The sequence below is a fragment of the Cucurbita pepo genome, chromosome LG15, assembly GCF_002806865.2.
Source record: "Cucurbita pepo subsp. pepo cultivar mu-cu-16 chromosome LG15, ASM280686v2, whole genome shotgun sequence".
NCBI lineage: Eukaryota > Viridiplantae > Streptophyta > Magnoliopsida > Cucurbitales > Cucurbitaceae > Cucurbita > Cucurbita pepo.
Window position 1 is genome coordinate 7710387 of NC_036652.1, and position 21200 is coordinate 7731586.

Genomic DNA, 21200 nt, shown 5'->3' on the forward strand with positions numbered 1-21200 from the left:
AACTTTTTGTCATCAAGATAAATTCAATGTGCATTCATTTCAACTCAGCCTTTATTTGGTAATTTATTACATTCAATGTTTCATAATTTTCAAAATCACCTATGTTTAATGCCATTTTCTCTTAAATAATTATCATATTTAATCCTTTAAAAACCACAACGGAACACATTTCAAATAAACTAAAATAAAAATAAAAAGGTTTGGCAATGCATGGGAAAATAAATTAACATTATTACCTAATTATTACACTTCATTGTAAATTCGGCTCTAAAATTTAGGGTTTGCTAACTACCACAACCGCCGCCACTAATAATTTCATTTTTTCCACACTAATTAAACTTTATTTATTCTTTTTGTAAATATTTATGTACTAAATTTTAATTTTAATTTCTTTTTCTTTTTGTAATATTATCATGGTTAATTACAAAACGACCCCTAAACTTGGAATTTCCACTTGACAAACATGCAATGTCAAACACTTTTTTTTTTTTAATGTACGTATTGACTTCTTGCTACCTAAAGTCAACTCTTTTACCTAAACAATATTCTTTTAACAATTTCTAATACCAATGTTTCAACCCACTCCATGCATCCCATCCTCATGTTATCTCATATATTAAATTTTTTTAATATTGTTAAAATAATGATTTCAAAATTATTTTAAATTTTATTAAAATTGAGTATAAAGATAAAATAGAAAGACTAGAATTATAAATATATATATATATAATTTAAAAAAGTTTGTGGGTTAAGACCCAAATCTCCCCCTTTCCCATCTAGAATCTCTTCATTTTATTTTTATACCATATTTCAAACACACGTGCGAAGTAAAACCAGTCTATTCAGCCAATCAAAACTCATCCACGCACGTGCCAAACCTAAACCCTTCTGGAAACCCGACACGTTTACTTTTCAAACGACATTGTCAACTCTCAATAGATTCATAGATCCAACTGTCCATTACCAACTCCCCATTCTCAACTCCAACTATTTAAACCTCCTTCGCTGTTCTCTTCCTTTCAACAAAATTTTCAATGGCCTGGACCCGACTAGCTGCCGTCGGCCACGGCTCCTTCGCCACCGTCTACCTCGCTGCTTCCTCATCTTCCGGCGACCTTTTCGCTGTCAAGTCCGCCGAGCTTCTCAATTCGGACTTTCTTGAAACAGAGCAGAGGACTCTTTCTTCGCTGTCCCACCCTTCAATTGTGGGCTACAAGGGATTCGACGTAACGGCAGAAAATGGGAAGCTAATGTATAATCTCTTCATGGAGTACGCCGCTGGTGGCTCTCTCGCCGACGAAATCGTTCGGCGTGGGGGCCGGATTAAGGAGGTGACGGCGGCGTTTTACACGCGTCAAATTGTCAGAGGATTGGAGTACTTGCACAAACGGGGTTTGGTGCATTGTGATGTCAAAGCTAATAACATTTTAATCGGTGGAGATGGTTTAAAGATTGCTGATTTCGGATGCTCCAAATGGGTTCGTGAGTCGCCGGCAGCGATCTGCGGAACGCCGATGTTTATGGCACCGGAGGTAGCGCGTGGGGAAACACAGGGGATTTCCTCTGACATATGGGCACTCGGGTGTACATTAATCGAAATGGTATCCGGCGCTCCGCCGTGGCCTACCGCCGGAGACCCAGTTTCGACGCTGTACCGGATCGCATATTCCGGCGACTCACCGGAAATTCCGAGCTTTTTATCGGAGAAAGCGAAGGATTTTTTAGGGAAATGCTTGAGAAGAGACCCGACAGAACGGTGGAGTGCGAGTCAACTTCTTAAACATCCATTTTTGGGGGAACTGAGTTTTGGGTTCGAGATAACCAAGGAATTACATTCAGATTTCGAATCTCCGACGAGTATTTTGGATCAAGGCCCTTGGAACTCGTTAGAAGAAGGATTGCAAACTCTGTTGAAAACAGAGACATGGGAGGACGACAGAATCAAACGGCTGTCGATGTTTTCAGGGGAAATCAAATGGGAAATGAGAGATGATAATTGGATCACAATCAGAAGCTGTGTTAATGATGATAATTGAATCCATTTTTGTAATTAGTGAAATTAGTAGCAAGAGTTGAGAGAACAAAGTTGTTAGTTAGTTCATCTAATCTCAAAAAGTTTTGATTTTTCAACTGTTTCTCTGTAAATTTGTTGAGTTTGGTAGATTTGAAGGGCTACCCAAATGAACATATGACATAATTTCATAATAAAGTTGACTGCTTGGAGCTGCTCATAACTCATAATAAAGGGAAATGAATTTGGTTTGTGGGTTTGTATTTATGAGAAGATTGAGTGAAGAGTAAGCAACCAAAAGCTGGAGAAAAAAAATGGCCAAACACAAACAGGACAAGACCTGATGCGGTGGATTTGCGAAGAAGAGGAAGTGGGGTCAAGAGGCAACAAAACAGCATGAAAAAATGGAGAAGACGAAGCCAAAAGACATAGACAAACACAGGGGCAGCGGCAGCAGCCCTCCAGTTTCTGTGCAATTCGAAAGGCCCTGTCAGTAATTGCCTGATTGTTTGCTTTACAACAAAAATGGTAAAGGAAGGATTCTTCATGGGCTTCGACCCATCACCCTCTTATGGGCTTTGTTTGAATCAACCCTCATGGTTCAGCACTGCTATTGTCGGAATTGATCGCCGGCGGCGGTGGCGGGGCCACCGGGATGACGAAATTAGTCCTCAAAACTGTAACGACCATCAGAAACAGAGACACCAAAACAGAGAGGAGAGACAAAAGAAGGGCAATAACATGAGCAGCTTCAGCGTCAACTTCTTTAGCATATTCATTACAAGCCAAAGCAAGAACAGAGAGAGGAAACGAATAAGCCCACCATGCCACACTGAATTTCCTCATGGATTTTCTAAAAAGCGCCGGCCTTGAAACAACGGACACGGCGAGAAAAACAGAGAGAAAGAACAACATTTTGGAGAAGGTATCAAATTCGCCATTAATGGAAGCCCAAGCCAAGCTTGCCATACTTGGAGTTGCAAAATACAAGAAGAACACTGGCCTCAAAGTGGCAGGCAGGCAGTTGCATCCGGTCAATCTTTGATAAAGTGTCACAAAAAGTACCAAATAATGTGCCATTCCGATAGAGAACATGCAGAGTGCAGTCTCCCGCCACCCAATCACCGCCGCCGCCCAAGCTCCGGCCAAGTTTCCGATCACCGAAAGTTGGTTAGTGGGGTTGGCCACACTAGACAAAAACCTCTTCCCTTTTGTGAACCATTGGCCGTAGATTTTCACATCCAATACAACAATTGGAATCAGAAATACCCACAAGAGAATTTGATTGGGGATCAAAGCCTTAAATGGCGAGGATTGAAGCAAAAGAAGGCAAGAAATCCATGGTGCAAAGAGGTAGTTCAAGCCCACTCTATGCAAGAACTCAGATTTAACCAATTTGAAGTGGAAGAAACACCTTAGAATGTAAATGAACGACAGAGAAGCCAAAATGAACAGAGCTAATGACCATAACAACAAGAAAGCTGTATTGGGTAGCAAGCGAAGGGTTCGCCTAAGAGAATTTTCGTTTTGAATTGGCTGTTTGAGTATCTTCCATAACAAGGCTTGCCCACAAAGGGACATGCTGATTCTGAAGTAGCCTGCATGGAATTTGGCCAAGAGCTGGAGGAAAACGGATGGTTTCTTAAGTTCATCTTCACCATCCATCTCCATTAAGGATTTATGTGATGAAAATTTGAAGGTTTGTGAATGGGTTTATATAGAAATTGAGGGAAAGGTGGAGCCTTGGGGAGTAACTAAAAAGTTGCTGCATGCGGTGTACTTTGGGCTAGCCATTGTGGACTTTGTGAGCGGAACTTGACTCGCTTTGAACACTTTACAGCTAGACCCAACCAACTTTGAACCATCCTTCGTATGTCTGCAGATATGATATCTGTTCTCTCCAACATTCTCGAATTTAAAAAGACAAAAATGGTACTAGCTAAGCTAGTGCTTGAATTCACACTACGGATATAAGATCGAACGCCTCTATCATTCCAGAGTATCGTAATGATCGAACTTTGAAATTCGGATTCAACACTTGATAACTTAATATTCCTTTGCATCCCTTCCACATAATCATGTTATCTATGTTTCTAGTTTCATAATAGTGAAGACTAGTCATATGTCGCATCCCAGGTAACGATACAAGTCCTATCAGCATGTCATGGAGTGACCTATGTTCCTCTTCCTTAAGAGTGAAAACTATCCTTAACCAACACAAATCATTTCAACATGTTATGTCTTCACTCACATGCATTATAGGAAAATCTGAGTGATCACCCAGAAAAGAATTGTTCAACTAAAGCATGCTTAACCATAAGAAAGCATGCTCATTTGGATGCGGTCTCGATTTGTTCATGTACCTATTCTTTGCTTGAGTGTCACAAATATATAGGTAAAGTATCGTTATAAATAAAACGTTAATAAATATATTCAGATGAATGATTAAGTTGTTTTTCGTTTCAAATTAAGTTCGAGGTCTTCTCACCGAGCAAAACGCTTTTCATGCATTTTCTTCTCCTTCATTTTTTCTTCTCACTTTTTCCACGTCTAGAAACAAAGAAGACATCATAGACCCATAGAATTTTCACTCTCCATCCTAAACAACGTGGAATGTGTTCATATTGATTTTTCTACTTTCACTATTTTATTTTGTTTTTTTCCACACATTGAAACAAAGAAGACTCATTACATACCATATATTTCTCACGAATCCTTTGCTAACCCTAGGAGGACATCATGACGGGACGGAACGATGAATCGATAACTTGAGTTATACTCGTTCGTCTCAAACTAACTACGTCTCGTGCTTTCTACAAAAGCATGTTCTACCATAATGAAAATTACAACAAATAAATTAAGTTTTTATACAAACTTACCTTAGCATCAAAGGCTACAACTTTTTGTCAAGTGCTGCGTGCGTCGAAACGAACTATATGCAACGTCTCGATGCTGTCTTCTTCCATCTACAATCTCTACAGTTTGTGTTGGCAAGAGACTTCACATGGGTTTAGAAATAAGGAATATATGTCGATTGGTACGAGGCCGATTGGAGAAACAAAAAATAAAGCTATAATAGCTTATGTTCAAAGTGAATAATATCGTTATCACACGATGACGATGGCGGAAGTGATGACGCATTACCAACCCTTAAAAAAGTTCCATTCATTTTTGTTTTTTCCATTTGACAATGTAACTGTGAAATCAACCACTCAAACTCATGATCATACAAGCGTAGAAAGGAGAGTAGTTCTGAAGAGAGTTGTAAGTTGTAGTGGATTTCCCACACATTATTCCATCATAGACCCCTTTCGCCAATTGTGTTTCCAGTCCATTTTGTAGTTTGATCTTCCTCGATAACCAAATTTATGGCCTTAAAAGACAAAAAAGAAAACCCCACCGCCGCCATAACAAAAAAAGAGTTCTATATTTCAAAAGGAAGTGTCGCTTTCAGTTTCGTGGATGATGATCCATTTGGTTGCTTTTAAACAAGTAGCTAGCCGTACCCACCTTTCCCTTTCTTTCTGGGTTGGTCTCTTTTTTGTGTTCACAGTACTTTTCAATCGCCCAATTGGGTACCTGCTGTATCATACAACAAAAGAGAATTAAGAAATGACAAAAACCCAAGCTTCCTCGAACTCTCCCAATGTTAAAAAAACATGTCCCCAGACATGTTCCGATTGTCCGTTGAGAATTGTTGGGAGGAAGTTCCGAATTAGCTCATTTGAAGAATGATCATCTTCCATTGGTATGGTGACTTTTGGGGAAGCCCAAAAAGCTTATGCTAAAAGTGGACAATATCATAACATTGTAGAGAGTCGTGGTTCCTAACATGGTATCAGAGTCATGCATTTAACTTAGTCATATTAATAGAATTCTCAATTGTCGAATAAAGAATTTGTGAGCCTCGAACATGTAGTCATAAGTGGTTTAAGTGTCGAACAAATGATGTACTTTGTTCGAGGGTTTCAGAGAAATGAGTCAAGTCTCGATTAAGGGAAGGTTGTTCAAGAGCTACATAAGCCTCAGGTGAGGCTCTATGATGTACCTTGTTGGAGGAGAGAATGGTTGAAGATTGCTGGAAGTGAGTCTTACATTGGCTAATTTGGGGAATAATCATACATTTATAAGTAAGGAATACATCTCCATTGTTATGGTGACTTTTGGGGAAGCACAAAGCAAAGCCACGAGAGCTTATGCTAAAAGTGGACAAGATCATACCATTGTGGAGAGTCCTGGTTCCTAACAGGTTATAGAGTCATGTCTTTAACTTAGTCATGTCAATGAAATCCTCAAATGTCGAATAAAGAATTTGTGAGTCTCGAACGTGTAATTAAAAATAGTTTAAGTGTCGAACAAATAGTGTACTTTGTTCGAGAGTTCTAGAGAGAGAGTCGAGCCTTGATTAAGGGGAGGTTGGTAAATCCATGAAAGTTTATGCTGAAAGCGACAATGAATCTGGAAGATGGTGTGTTGTTGAAGTATACTAAAAGGATGTTTAAATCACAAAAGCTGTAAAGGCATGGCAACAACGTAAAGGATTTAGGGATATTGTGTTGATCTTTTTATGGACCAGATAGTGATGGGTGTGCAAGTAACTTACTTGCCTACGACTCTTCAACGATCAAGATGGCCTATGTACGTCCACTTTGACGTCAGAGTTCAAAGAAAAAGAAAGAGAAAGGAATGAAGTCAGCTGCACACTAGATTTAATTGGAACAATGATTAACGAATCATAGTTAAAAGCTGATGGATGAGCAGCTGGGTTTGTTGAAAATTGATCCATTTTCGAACATGGGCTTTCAATACATCCTCCTCTTACACGTCTCTACGTTGAATTTGTCGCCGCATATGAAGTCAATGATAAAGGGAGGTTCAAATACTTTAGTGCTGATTTCTAACCCACCATGTTTTGGTTCCGAGGCGAAACAAACGTCGTTATTCTATAAAATCATCGGAGGAGATATGACGACGATAAAGAACAGAAAGGAGCAGAGTGCAACGCTCCAGTACTCGTTACTCACGAAATATGGTCGATAAAGATGCGTGTTGTCTTACAAGCATAAAGGGTGTGGGACACCATCGAGCATACTAACGATGTTGAGGAGCATAAAGATAAGACGTCCTTCTAATGTTGGCATACAAGGACTCGATAAGACAGCATAGGAGACGCTACAAACAATGCATATGGATGTGGAACGTGTCAAGAGAGCAAATACGCAAACCTTAAAAAGTAAATTCGAAACTATTTAGATGAAAGATGGTGAGTCAATAAACGACCTCGCAGCACATTAATGTGTGCATTGCAATAGCATTAATGAAAACTGAAGTAAAGGCCATCCAAACACATTGCATTGGCACTACAGTCAAATCGCAGTGACGCCCAGCAACTTGTTTAATTAATTTGTCCTCTTTATCTTCTTCTTTATGGACGAGGATTATTGGGAGTGAGTCACACGTTGATTAATCTAGGGAATGATTATGAATTTATAATCAAGAAATATTATCTCCATTGCTATGAGACCTTTTGGGAAAGCCAAAGCAAAGCCATAAGAGCTTACGCGGATCCGTAACAAAAATCATACATATATAATATCTGGGTTTATGAGGGCCTTCTGGAGAAGCCCAAAGCAAAGTCACGAGAGCGTCAGGAATTCTATCTCCATTGGTATGAGGCCCTTTTGTGGAAGCTCAAGCAAAGCCATGAAAGCTTATACTCAAAGCGGACAATATCATACCATTGTGGAGAGTGGTGATTCGTAACAAAAATCAATAGAATATTTGAAACAAGTTTTGATAAATTGATTAACAATAATTGAGGAATATTAAACAGAGAGTAACGTAGAGATTCATGAACTCCACGATTATTCGAAAATAAGAAGGAAAGAAAGCATGAGAAGTAGAATTAGTAAACCAAAGTGACATTGACTTGGATAACAGAAAATCCTCTTTGTTGATCGAAAGAGAAGTTGTCTGTGTTAATGAACCCTCTAGCCAGACGGAACTTGCCAGTCCCAGCCACGACGGGAAGCTCTCTATTGAGATCAAATTGTCTACTAGTCCCTTGGATTTCAATGCTGCTCCCATTGTAGGTTCCACTAGTAAACACCAAGGAGATAAGCACGAGGAGGTTTCGCCCGTCCATCCCGGTGACGACGTAGATGCCTTGAGCACGCCCGATGATTGGAGCACCCTCGTCCGGGATTGCGGTTATGGCATCGTCGGTGACAAAGAAGGTTCCGAAGTCGGTGTAGTTGAGTGTCGAGCCAGGGAGGCCAACGACGGGGAAGAAGGTGGTGTTGGGACCAAAAGCATAGTCTTGGAAGTAAACGGTGAACTTGGTTCTTCTGGCTTCAACTGAAAGAAGCAAGGTCATGGACATGGAAGCAGCCAGGCATAGAATTAAGATGGAAGGGATCTTGTTTTGAGCCATTTTGGTACACAACAAAGCTGACTCAGTATATATAAATTCAGCGTTTTGGCCCCTATTTATATAAATTCAATGGCTGCCTTTTTCTTTAATTATTATTATAGCTCATTTTTTAAAGAAGAATAAGGTTTTACTTCATCAATTCAATTAACCAAATTTAATAATCCATTCAAGTCTTAAATCTGGACCAATCAAATCGAAGGAATTTTAGTTTATCACACAACTCTTTCAAAAATATTTTAAATTTTTTTGAAATTTTTCGAAATAATTGATAGTATAATTAAAATGGTTTCTAGAAAAGTCATTAAATTAGACTAAATCAATTCTGCTAAGTTATTATTATTATAGGAACCATAAAATCTCAACTTTGAACATTCAATTTCAAACTTTGAACAACACTTCAAATCAAATTACTTTTATTATTTTATTAGTATTTAATCTCATTCATTCACTAATTTTCCTTTTAACTATCTTAACTGTTTTTTAAAGGTACCAATTAAGAAATTTTTTTTTTTTTTAAATATTTTTCTAAATTTAATTTTACTTATTTCCCATGTCTTTTGTTTCTTTTTCTCGAATTTAATCAAACTATTGACTTTAAATTATAATTATAAATATTAAATAAAATATTCAAACAAAAAAGTTGTAGGAAAATGACCTATAAGTTTAAGAATAGAGATATTTCATTCCTTTGATGTCTTTTTTTTATTATTATTATTATTAGAATTGAATTCAAAATATAAAATAGTGTCTTTTTCTTATTCTTATTTTATTATGAATTTAGTTTAAATTAAACTTCTTTTTTTATTATTATTATTTCATTTTAACTTTGAAAATTTGACAATATATATAAACTTTTTCCATTAATTCATTAACATTTTTTTATTGATTATATGTGTTAGGATCGCACAATAACGCACACACTCGATCTAGATGAATACAAAGAATTATGAGAGAGAAAATGCAAGAAAAACTCTGACTAAAAGATTTATATTCATGAGTATGTATAAGAGAGAATACAGTACATTTTTAAAGTTATAAGGGGATATATATGGTTCAGTTTATTATAGATTTAACCATCTATTTGTCAGCTTTACTGGATCGGATATAACCGTTGACTAAAGTATAAATAAGCAGCAGACTCCGTAACTTAACAATATTAATTTAAATAGAGAAGAAAATTAAAATACATGGCCAAGCGTATATATTTCTTCTTAAAGTTTTTCTAAAGGGTATAAAAAAAATTGCAAACTTAGAAATATTGTCTTTATCCATTGGCCTTTATTTAATCAGTTTTCTTTGGTTGCACAGAAATTCAAAAGTCAACTTATCCACCAAGCTGGAGCATGCCAAACTAAGTTGACCAAAATTCAGTGTAGGAATAAGGAATTTTTAATTTTTTTTTTTTTTTTCAATTCTAGAAAATTATAATTTATTATAAATATTTTTAAAAGAAAGCGTGTAAAATAAAGGGTGAAAAATTAAACTTAAAGTTGAAGGCTATTAGTATCTTTTAATTTTTTTTAATAAAAATACTAATAATTCAAAAAAATTAGTGATAATTCAGTTATTGAAGAATAGTTAAATTAAGATTAAATACTTTCATGTTTATTATACTTTTTTGTTTTTAAGAAAATAAATATTGAATGGTTTTTTTATTTTTCTTTTCAGTTATAGTATTATGTAAGAATATGTTGATTGAAACATTGTTATAGTCTATATTTGAATTATTCGATTTAAATGATAGAAAAATATAAAATTATGTAAATATTAAGATCATTACCATCATCCTATCCTATTCAATCAACATTTACTCGATTAAATTAAAATGTAGGATAATATTTTATATATTTAAATGACAAATGGAATTTAAATTAGACAAGTGCTCAAATATATAATTCGTTTGTCTCCTTATCAAGAAAGTTACTTGAAAAAGAAAATAATTGCTAATCAGTTTTACGTAACCTTTATAATTGTTAAGTCGTATAGGAAAGGTTGAAAATGTTATCATGAATTTATAAGTAATGATACAAGGTTTTTTTTGGGATTTATGCTCAAGTAGACAATATCATACAATTGTAAAGATTCGTGATTTGTAACATGGTATTAAAGAAATGTTCTTAACTTAACCATGTGAATAAAATTCTCCAGTGTCGAACAAATGATTTTTGATAATATAATGAAAACTTTATACGTACATCATAACCAATTGAACACCTTTATTTTTCCTTGTTTCTAATTCAATCCCCTTTTAGAATTCGCACATGGGGTTGACTATTTATAAAATCGAAGCATTACGGTTTTTTAATTTAAATAGATTGTGTTTTACTTGAATTCCATATCTATAAATAAAAAAAAAATGCAACTTTGGTATTAATTATCATGGAAATAGTAATGTAAATGATAGAGATAAAGTTTAAACTGTTATTAATATTATTATTGACCTTCTTGGTATGCGGAAGAATGCCTCCCTAGTGAAAGTTTTTAATAGTTTTTACCATATATATGAATTATGTCCCACTTTATATAACTTATGAAATTTAAAATACGCCAATTTATTAATCATTTACAAAATTATTCACATTAACGTGATATTTGATGTGTAAAAAAATGATTATATAAATTATTTTAATTTTTAAAGTAATATAGACGATAATAATGATTTTTAATTTTTTTTTCAAAGCTTAAGTGGGCCGAAAGATCATATACAATTGGGCCTTCTTGAGATCTAACCGACAGGCCCATACTTGCGTGTACGTCGCATCATAGCAGCCATCAGTCACGAATTGAAATAGGTCTCTAAACTATGGTAGACATAAAAGGCCCAAATTTATGAACTTTTTTAGAACAATAAATATTGATATTTGCAACAATAATATCGTCGGATTGTGTTCTGTCTTCAAATTTATAAGTTGTGTTCAAATTTATAGTTGAGTTGTGTTCGTGTAGCAGCCAAACTTATTGCTAATAAATATTATCTGTTTTGGCTCGTTATGTATCGTCGTCAGTTTCACAGTTTTCAAAATTCGTCTATTAAAAAGAAGTTTTTCACACTTATAAGAAGTGTTTCGTTTCCATCAATGTAGGATCTCACGGTTCAGTTTTGAGTGACCAATTTTTTAGTCAAGAGACTCAACTATGTGTGTCACGTTACGTGCTACATACATTTTCTTAGGTAAATTAAGCACTAACTTCGTTTGGAGGTTTATGATCGTTCTTAGATGGGTAGTGTCATCGATCAAGATATATAAAGAAAATTAATTGTAATGTGATGTGTTACAAATAATTGAGAAGAGGAAGGTGAGATATTAATTATGAAAATGGAAAGGAACGATGGCCACGTTCATATTTAACATCAAACTTGATGAGAGAGTTAAATTTAAAATATTACAAAATATCCATTTGGGGATTTTTTTTCTTTTTTTTGGAACAGATTATTATGAGAGTGAAAATGTAGCATCAAAGTTGAGAAAGATTACAATAGTTGAAAACCATGAACGTATGCATGAACTATCTGTAGAACGGGATAGGGTTTTAATGACCGCCACCACCTCCTCCACCAGACCCAGACCCCACACCCACGCCATGACCAGATCCACCACCTATTCCTACTCCAATACCTATTCCGATTCCAAACCCTCCTCCGTGACCACCACCGGAACCGCCTCCAATCCCACCTCCAGAACCTCCTCCTAACCCACCTCCTCCTCCGGCTCCTCCAACTCCTCCGATTCCTCCACCGGCTCCAAATCCACCTCCATGACCAGAACCTCCTCCCAGACCACCACCACCTCCTCCTCCTCCTCCTCCTCCTCCGCCGAGACCACCACCACCTACACCTCCGCCTGCTCCAAAGCCTCCACCATGGCCTGATCCACCACCAATGCCACCACCTCCTCCACCGCCACCGCCTCCTCCTCCTCCTGCACCTCCACCAATCCCACCACCAACACCTCCTCCAGCTCCAAAGCCTCCACCATGACCTGACCCACCACCAATGCCACCTCCGCCTCCTCCTCCTCCTCCTCCTCCTCCTCCACCACCTCCTCCAGCGCCTCCACCAACACCTCCTCCTGCTCCAAAACCTCCACCGTGACCAGATCCACCGCCAATACCCCCACCGCCTCCTCCACCAAGTCCACCTCCACCACCAGCACCACCTCCAACACCACCCCCTGCTCCAAATCCCCCACCTTGTCCCGAACCACCTCCCAACCCACCTCCTCCCCCGCCTCCAAGACCACCCCCTCCACCAATTCCACCTCCTCCACCGCCACCTACTCCCCCACCTCCTCCAAACCCTCCACCCGATCCACCACCAAGTCCTCCACCTCTACCACCACCAAATCCACCACCTCTCCCGCCACCAAAACCACCTCCCCTACCGAAACGAGGTCCACGTCCTCCAAATCTGCCACCACAGCGCCTACCCCAACAGTCATCATCCCTGAACCTACTCTTACCAAGCTTGTCATCTCCAAGAGCAATAGCACTCAAATGGAGCACAATGCAGAGGGTAAGAAGCCCAAGAGAAACCCATTTTGGAGAGCCACCCATGCCTACCTAGCTCACTGTCTTTCCCTGCTCACAAGCCTAACACTATATGTATATATATATATATAGCCTATCCCAACATAATTATTCAAGTGGCTCTTGGTCATGAGACGCGTTGGACCGTTGGGGGGTTGCCCAAATTCATTTAATGATAAACCTCAATAACATGGGTCACAAATCTGAACCCTTTGACTCCAATTATACACACCCTTTATCCCTATCAACAAACTCACCGGCGACGGAGTCAACCACCGGCCGACAGTGTGGCAGGGACAAACCATTAGTGTTGGATATCCAAACCCCATGTGAAATTTAAGGTTGGGTTCAGTTGGGGCGATCGTCGGTATGCTACAATAAATTAACAAAACCCTATTATTATTCGAGATTGCAACTTGCATGGAGGAATTGACCTAATCAATATTATGTCTAATCAATTCATTTTTCATGATGTAAATTTAGTGTACCTTCATATTTATTTGCTTAAAACATCAATTTTAACTTAATTTCGAGTTTAATTTACATTTCTCTCTCCATTTCAAAATGTTACATTTGCTCATCCGTATCTTTGAGTTATGAGTTTTGTTTTCGTATCATCTCTCCCCAAGATTTAGATCACGATTTGACACTTATGACTCTGATATTCTTCTGCATCCCCTACAACATGATCACTTTACCTACTCCTCGCTTCTTAAAAGTGAAGATTATCCATACAAACCAACACATGTCCTTCTAATATGTTTTGTTCTCCCTCATAAGCATCATAGGAAGACACCCAACATAAAATTCCTCAAAGTAAAACATGTTTAACCATGAAGTTCTTATAATTGAGCAGATGCACCTTGTTGGTATAGAAGTAACTTTTATTTTCTTTAAGCTTTTTTTTTTAGTTCTCCTATTCTCATAATCGCTCTCATTCAGATGTGGTCTTCGTTCACTCATGTACTCTTCTCTACTCGAGTGTAACAATGTAAGATTTTGAAATCGAAGATTAAATAAAAACTAGACTTAAAAAGAGAAGAAACAACTATTATTTTAATAAAAGTTATTGTCTAATTTATTTGGCCATAGTAAATAAGGTTGGTGCTATACATCAAATGTGGAAACTTCCAATCTTTCTCCCATACTTAATGTCGCATTTATTTGCCTTTCAATAACACATCTATAAGGCTTGTTCATATCTTTACAAATTAATCTTTGAAACCCCACCGGTTAGGAGCAATAATTGAAAGGTATTCACAGTTTGGAAATATGAAATTAATATTGACATTAGAAAAGTTCAGCTGATTCATGTCGGAAAAAACCCATCCTTCTGCATCCATTCACCAACTTACAAGTGTCCCATTTCTTTGAATGTCCCATGACGTCTTTGGTACGCAGCGTTATGTTTTGTCTCTCAAAGATTGAGCACTAAAAATCATGGAAAACATATGCTTCCAACAACAACACTGCCGTTTCGAACTTGTCCCTTCTTCCTTGTTCTCAATTGGAGAAGAAGAATGAAGGTTTCAGTCCCTTCTTCCTTGTTCATCTAATTACCTCTCACAATCCATGCCAAATTCCTCTTCAAAAACTGGGAACCGTTACGTGAGATTGGAGAAGGAAACGAAACATTTCTTCTAATAGTATGGAAACCTCACTCTCTGAGACTGATGACAATACATAACCGGTCAAAACGGATAATATGTTTAGGCTCTTACAAATGGTATCAGAATTACTCCCAAAGAGTGGATTTGTGTGATGTCCCATAGTGACTGGGGAGGAGAACAAAAACATCATTTTTATAAGAGTTTGGAAACCTTCCCCGAGCAAATGCATTTCAAAGCCTTGAGAAGAAACCCGTAAAGGAAAGCCACAGAGAACAATATCTGCTAGTGGTGGATTTGGGCCGTTACAAATGGTATCAGAGTCGGACATCTTACGATGTGTCAGCCTTTTCGCTGCTCTCTAAAGAGGGTAGACACGAAGCGGTGTGCAAGGATGCTAGCTCCAAAGGGGGATGAATTTGGTGGCGGTCCCACATCGATTGAAGAAAGAAATGAATACCAGAGAGGATGCTAGCACGGAAGGGGGGTGGATTGCGATGTCCCATGTTGGTTGGAGAGAGAACAAAAACACCCTTTGTAAGGGTGTGGAAATCTTCCCCTAGCAAACGTCTTTTAAAGCATTGAGAGGAAACCCGAAAGGGAAAGGGCACAGAGGACAATATCTACTAGCAGTGGACCTGGGCTGTTACATTTTATGAGAACCTAAGCTCCCAAGTGATAGATTGTGAGATCCCACCTCGATACGAAATATTAATGGGCTCATTGAGCAAGACAACAATTGGGCTAGGATTATGGTTACTCGGCCATAATGCTTTGGGCCAGGGACTACTGAAACCAAACCTTCTCTCTTGGCCCATTTTCAATTACGGGCCTCTCATCTTCTCTTCTTCACGCAGAATTGTCAATATATATATAATATTGGGGAATCCCATATTTTCTAATATAGTAACAGAATTATGATGTTTCAAATATGGTAAATTTTTTAAAGCTTTCTGGACACCTTTACATACTCTCTCCTAATTTCATATATCTCTATATTTATCATTTTAATATATACTACATCAATCATATACTTAACAAAAAAATTATCGATAAATAAAATAAAGTTTATAACTTTGATCGACTTCATCAATTAAAGTATAAATTCAAATTTACACGATAAATTAAAATTAGTGAATTTATTATTTATTATTATTATTTTAAAAATAGCATTATAAATGTGAATAGAAATTCATACCTTAAATTGAGAGAATACTAACGTCTTAACCAAAGTTTGACTTTTTAAGATTAAATGTATTTGGTCTTTTAAAAATTACAATATATTTTTATAGACACACTCTAATATTTATACAAGTATGTATATATGTATACGAATGAGTGATGAATTATTTGTATATAAATACTTTTTTTTTCTAAAATTATTCATAAAATTCATAATTGAATTTCATTTTAATCTAAAATACATTCCAATTACAAATGTGGATCATTTAATATAGTCAAAAACCAATACAGAGTGAAATGGAAAGATATTTACACTAAGAATAATCATAAAAACATTAGAAAATTATTAATGGCAAAAGAAATAATATTCGAATCATAACGAGCGTTATGGAATTTGTCTCGTGGGTTTTGGACGACCGTTGAAATATACTTTTTTGACTTTGTATCTACTAATCTTCAAAGTGTCAATTAGTCTCGTACTCGCTATTCCCAATAAAAAAATTTATATTTAAAAGAAATACGTATAAAATAAAAATAAAAATAAAGAGTTAATTTAGGTTGATTAACAAATTAGAACAACTCTAATATTCTAAAATGGTTAAAACCAAGGATTGTAAAGATAATAATCTCACAATATTTAGGGTTTTTACGGTGAATATGTTATCCGTAATATTTATTTATTTATTTATTTTTGTAGTGAAATACCGAGAAGGCCAATGAGAAGGATAAATGGAAAGGAAGGGAGAAGGGCAAAAATGGAAAGGGAAAACGCGTGGACGGACGTAGCATTTAGCATGCAATCCGGAGCGAAATGGCAGCTCCTACCTCTAAATAAAGCCGCTCTTCATTTCTCTTCCTTTCCCACTCTCTTTCTCTTCTCCTTTCTTTCTCTTAATCAAAATTACTCTTTTTTTTTCTTTTTTTTTTTTTCTTTTTTTCTTTTTTTGTTCTTCTTCTTCGTGTTCTTCTTCCTGTTGGGTGCCACTCTTTGTCTCTACATACAATACAAATACAAATACAAATACAAACCCTGGGTTCAAAATTCCGTCGAGGGAATTAGAGCTTGCAAAGACGGGGGGTTTTTTTAATGGGTGGTGGGGATTAATTAAAATCTCTTCTTGGAAATCTAATTATAACCAGCATTTCCAATCACGGTCCACGAAGGAATTTTGTGGGCTGTTTGAAGAAGGAAAAAGAAAAAGAAAAAGAAAAAGGAAAAAAAAAAGAAGAAATTTGAGGCGAAAATGGTCGAGAGCAAAGGGGAGAAAGGGAGAAGCGAAGGGGAGCATCATCATCATCTTGCAGGTGGCGACGGCGGAGACGGCGGCGGAGACGGCGGAGGGAGGGCGTTGAAGAAAGGACCGTGGACGGCGGCGGAAGATGGGATCTTGATTGAATATGTGAAGAAACACGGTGAAGGGAATTGGAACGCGGTTCAGAAACATACGGGATTGGCTCGGTGTGGGAAGAGTTGTCGGCTTCGTTGGGCTAACCATTTGAGGCCTAATCTCAAAAAGGGTTCTTTTTCTCAGGAGGAAGAAAGGGTCATCATTGAACTTCATGCTAAACTTGGCAATAAATGGGCTCGCATGGCTGCTCAGGTCTGTTCTTCTTCTTCTTCTTCTTTTTTCTTAATTGTTCATCCTCTGTTCTTTATGTCTCTGTTTCACCAATTTTGCCTTTTCTGGTTTTGTGCATTATTTCGCTGATTGTGACCTCTAATCCTGTCTCTTTTCAAAAATTTTAAAATATACATCATTGTTTAATTGGTTTGTGATTCTCTCTGTCGTCAACTTTTATTTGATTTCGAGTTTGATTTTGTCTTCTACCTTTGACTCTCAATTCCGCCATTAATTCTCGACTGAAATCTTCGTCTCTGACACCCAGTTTTTGTGTCGCAGTTACCTGGAAGAACCGACAACGAAATTAAGAATTACTGGAACACCCGAATGAAGCGTCGCCAAAGGGCCGGTTTGCCGCTTTACCCTCTTGAAATTCAGCAGGAAGCGATGGCGTTTCATCTCCAGCAACACCAACACCACCACCACCACCAACAACAACAACAACAGCACCACTCTTCCTCTGCCGCCGCGGTTGCCACCAACTTCTCTGCCATTCGACATAAACCCGATTTCAACAACAACCACCCAAATTCTGTTTCGATCTTTAACTTCTCTTCGTCAATCAATAATTCCCAGAAGAATTTCAGCGATGGGTCGTCGTTTTACGCCGCACCCACAAGCCAATTCAAGTTTTTTCCCGAAAATAACAACGGCGGTAGATTTGCTCTGCCTCTTTCCCCTGTTTCTCCATTTTCACAAATTGGGCAACAGATGAATCAATCCCTCTCGACCCCACCGCAGGCCTCCTTCCAGTTGAATTATGGAGATAATTATGTGTGTAATTCTACTTCGGGTCTGAATTCAATGATTCTTGGAGCTCCGTACCATCACCTGATTCCGGGGTTGGAAACAGAGCTTCCTTCAATCCAAACGCCGCCGCTCTCCACCACTCCGGCCTCCTCCGGGACAAGCGGCGGCGATGGGATCATGGTGGGAACAAACAGTGGATTGCTTGACGTTGTACTGCTGGAGGCCGAAGCTCGGTCTCGTAATGAGAAGCAGTCGAGAGAAGAAACCTCCTCCCCCGGGGATCTGAAACAGAGGACAGAACAAGGATCTACAGAGGAAGATGATGCTAATTTACATGTAGAATCAGTTTTAGGAAGCAGTGGCGGAGAGGAGGCCGCCGCCGCTGAAAATTGTTCCGATGAGTTCAGCTCCTCCTATTCATCATCTCGTGAGTTCCTCAATCCTTGTGCAAAATTTTACCTTCTTAACCTTTGGATAAACTAAATTTTAATCAATTAATAATTCACAAAATATTACTAATTTTTAATATATTGAGCTTAAATGTGGGAATTTTAAACGATGATCAAAATGGGAGGGGAAAAGTTAAATTTTTAATTATTCCACATAATGTTTATTGAATATAAAGACAACCCTTGTACGGTTTGAGTAACCTTTTGAAGCAAATACAGGAAAGAAACCAAGAATGGAACCATTAGAGGAGATGAACTCAATGGACGACGATGACCTAATGAGCCTACTCAACAACTTCCAATCGGGAATGCCGGTGCCAGAGTGGTACCCTGGCAGCAGCGACGACGACCTCGGCATCAACCTGCACAACGGGCCCTCCTCGCGCGAATTGAATGGCAACGGAGAAGAAGACGATCAACGGCAGAAGGTCGCTTCGCCATCGACGGTTTCATCGTCGCGGGTGATCGAATGGAGCCTTGGGTCGTCTTGTTGGAACAACATGCCCAGCATTTGCTAGGGGATGGATGGGAGCTTCCATTGAAATCAGCGTATTATTCCTTCAACAAGGCAAAAATGGGATAAAAAGTTGTGAATTTTGTGTAAAGGTTGAGATGAATCTCTGTTGGTTTCATTGGGTTAGTTTGTGTTCAATCTTTTTCATATGGGTTTTACAAATGTGCTGGTTTGAAGGTGTTTGTGTGCATTAGCTAGTTATACATATCAACAAAAAAATGACCAAAAAAAAAAAAAAAAAACTTTACTTTGTAATGCATGCTGTAGTTTAGCTTTAGAGTTATCAATTTACGAACTAACCCATACGAAACATAGCTTGTTGAATATATCCTCTTTCATACCACAATTATATTTACTCGATCATACGATACATGAACTCACATAAAAATATCATCTTTTAAATAATATTTATAATCAAGATTATGAAAAAAGAATGAGAATATGAAAATAAGAAGTAATAATTAATTATTGAGAATGTAAATTGGTTTATTAATTTTGGGTCGCCACCCTCCTCACAAAAGGCCAAGAAAATAAAAAATAAAATCCAAATTGGAGAAAAGGATAAGAACTATTTTGGAGGAGTGTGAATGGTCAATGGGTATCCATGCATTTAACTTTTTTGGAGAATAATCTCATTTAATGAAAGTTTGTAACGTAGTTGGATTTAATTTTATACTATTAAGAGATATTTTTAAAATCATGAGGTTGACTGTAATACGTGACAGATCAAAGCAGACAATATTTGCTAACGATAGACTAGAAACATCATAAGTGACATTATCTTAATTGATATATAAGTTACCCAATATTATACCATTGTGAGTATTCATTGTTTCTATATATGATATCAAAGCCATGTTTGTATCTTAATTTAGTCATGTAAATAGAAGTTTTTACGTATCAATTGACGTAGGATTGTTATATTTGTATTGTTGTAATGGTTTGTTCATAGGTTTAAAATGGCGTTTATAAAGGATAAACAAAGATTGCATGTAGAATTGGTTAAGTGTTGGTCATGCCACCCCATTTCAAGCCATTGTTTACTCATGCACCAACCTTGTGTGTCTCCTTAGCTCGAGCTCGTTTTCAACGTAAACATTCTCTCTTTCTTACCTTTTTCTTCCTCAAACATTAACATAACTTAGGCCAATATTATTTTATATGTTTGTAATACAAATATTTTATTCTTTTAATTTTAGAAATGGATTAGATGCAATTGAAAAGATGGCCCAATAATGGTTGGGCCTCATTGTATTGCTTAATTGGGCTTGACCCAATGAATTTATTACATCTCGTGGGTCCATAAGTTGAACTATATTCATATGGGTTATTTTGTCTATATTTAAACCCTATCTAAGCTATCTTTTCTTGATTTATAAAAACATATCTTATATGCATATGAGTTCCTTTATTGTTTTTCGTATTTTCTTCGGTGGATGTCCTCCTATCTCCGAATTGAGCTTCTTTCGGAGAGTCCGGAACCCACTTAAGAGTTTTCGGAGATTTCTGTTTCCGTCTCTGCCCTCCACTTAAGCTGCGCAGGAAAGGCCCAAAGCCAATCAATTCTATCTTCCACTCTAATATAAGGCAAACATTTTCAGGGTGCTTCTGGCAGCACCTCTTATGTCGCCCCCGATTGTTGGATAATTTAGAAAATCTCGTGACAAGTTATTACAAAATTGAAATTAGTAAGTTGTTGACTTATTTTGTGAGCTCATAAATGGCTTGGAGTGGGTGACGGAAGCTTTACATTTTGTCATATATTTTTGAAATGTTGTCCGAGACAAGCATTAAATGGAAGAACAGTTGAACAATATGGAGGCAGCGTCACAAAATGTTTGAAATTAAATCACAAGAACTGAAACCTGTCAATTTCCTCATCACAGTGGCAGAGAAAACTCAAAACCCTAAATCCGAAACACCAAATGAAACCCTAAATTCATTCCCCCCCCACCAAACGAAACCCTAAATTCTCTCTCCTCCCCACCAAAAAGAAAACCCTAAATTCTCTCTCCTCTTTCTCTCTACCCATCACCTTAAATGCAGCATTAAAAGTTGCAGATATGAATCCGTGAGAGGTTTTCTATTTTTTTTTTTTTTTTTTT

The 21200-nt window shown here is 37.3% G+C and overlaps 5 protein-coding genes across 5 annotated transcripts; 2 read left to right on the top strand and 3 right to left on the bottom strand.

Annotated features, from left to right (window-relative positions):
* The first annotated feature begins 1034 nt into the window (after positions 1 to 1034).
* Positions 1035 to 2064, top strand: LOC111811753 (mitogen-activated protein kinase kinase kinase 18-like). The gene has a single exon (XM_023698778.1). It carries the CDS (start codon positions 1035 to 1037, stop codon positions 2034 to 2036), a length of 1002 nt encoding a protein of 333 aa, XP_023554546.1. The 3' UTR covers positions 2037 to 2064.
* Positions 2065 to 2291: 227 nt separating this feature from the next.
* Positions 2292 to 3682, bottom strand: LOC111811741 (S-type anion channel SLAH1-like). Its single transcript, XM_023698762.1, has one exon. The coding sequence runs from the start codon at positions 3680 to 3682 to the stop codon at positions 2606 to 2608; it is 1077 nt and encodes a 358-aa protein (XP_023554530.1). The 3' UTR covers positions 2292 to 2605.
* Positions 3683 to 7808: 4126 nt separating this feature from the next.
* LOC111811817 (dirigent protein 22-like) lies at positions 7809 to 8467 on the bottom strand. Its single transcript, XM_023698856.1, has one exon. It carries the CDS (start codon positions 8442 to 8444, stop codon positions 7917 to 7919), a length of 528 nt encoding a protein of 175 aa, XP_023554624.1. The 5' UTR covers positions 8445 to 8467; the 3' UTR covers positions 7809 to 7916.
* A 3508-nt stretch (positions 8468 to 11975) lies between these two features.
* On the bottom strand, positions 11976 to 12998 carry LOC111776445 (glycine-rich cell wall structural protein 1-like). The gene has a single exon (XM_023655878.1). The coding sequence runs from the start codon at positions 12996 to 12998 to the stop codon at positions 11976 to 11978; it is 1023 nt and encodes a 340-aa protein (XP_023511646.1).
* Positions 12999 to 16698: 3700 nt separating this feature from the next.
* LOC111811684 (transcription factor MYB101-like) lies at positions 16699 to 19288 on the top strand. Its single transcript, XM_023698680.1, has 3 exons — positions 16699 to 17361; positions 17662 to 18559; positions 18801 to 19288. The coding sequence occupies exons 1-3, from the start codon at positions 17005 to 17007 to the stop codon at positions 19097 to 19099; spliced, it is 1554 nt and encodes a 517-aa protein (XP_023554448.1). The 5' UTR covers positions 16699 to 17004; the 3' UTR covers positions 19100 to 19288.
* Positions 19289 to 21200: the final 1912 nt, after the last annotated feature.

Excerpts from the sequence above, each read along its gene's own strand:
- LOC111776445 (XM_023655878.1), bottom strand. The coding sequence starts at position 12,998 with ATGGGTGGCTCTCCAAAATGGGTTTCTCTTGGGCTTCTTACCCTCTGC.
- LOC111811817 (XM_023698856.1), bottom strand. The coding sequence starts at position 8,444 with ATGGCTCAAAACAAGATCCCTTCCATCTTAATTCTATGCCTGGCTGCT.
- LOC111811741 (XM_023698762.1), bottom strand. The coding sequence starts at position 3,682 with ATGGAGATGGATGGTGAAGATGAACTTAAGAAACCATCCGTTTTCCTC.
- LOC111811753 (XM_023698778.1), top strand. The coding sequence starts at position 1,035 with ATGGCCTGGACCCGACTAGCTGCCGTCGGCCACGGCTCCTTCGCCACC.
- LOC111811684 (XM_023698680.1), top strand. The coding sequence starts at position 17,005 with ATGGTCGAGAGCAAAGGGGAGAAAGGGAGAAGCGAAGGGGAGCATCAT. Across the intron at positions 17,362-17,661 it reads GGGCTCGCATGGCTGCTCAG|TTACCTGGAAGAACCGACAA; the intron begins GTCTGTTCTTCT and ends TTTGTGTCGCAG. Across the intron at positions 18,560-18,800 it reads CTCCTCCTATTCATCATCTC|GAAAGAAACCAAGAATGGAA; the intron begins GTGAGTTCCTCA and ends AAGCAAATACAG.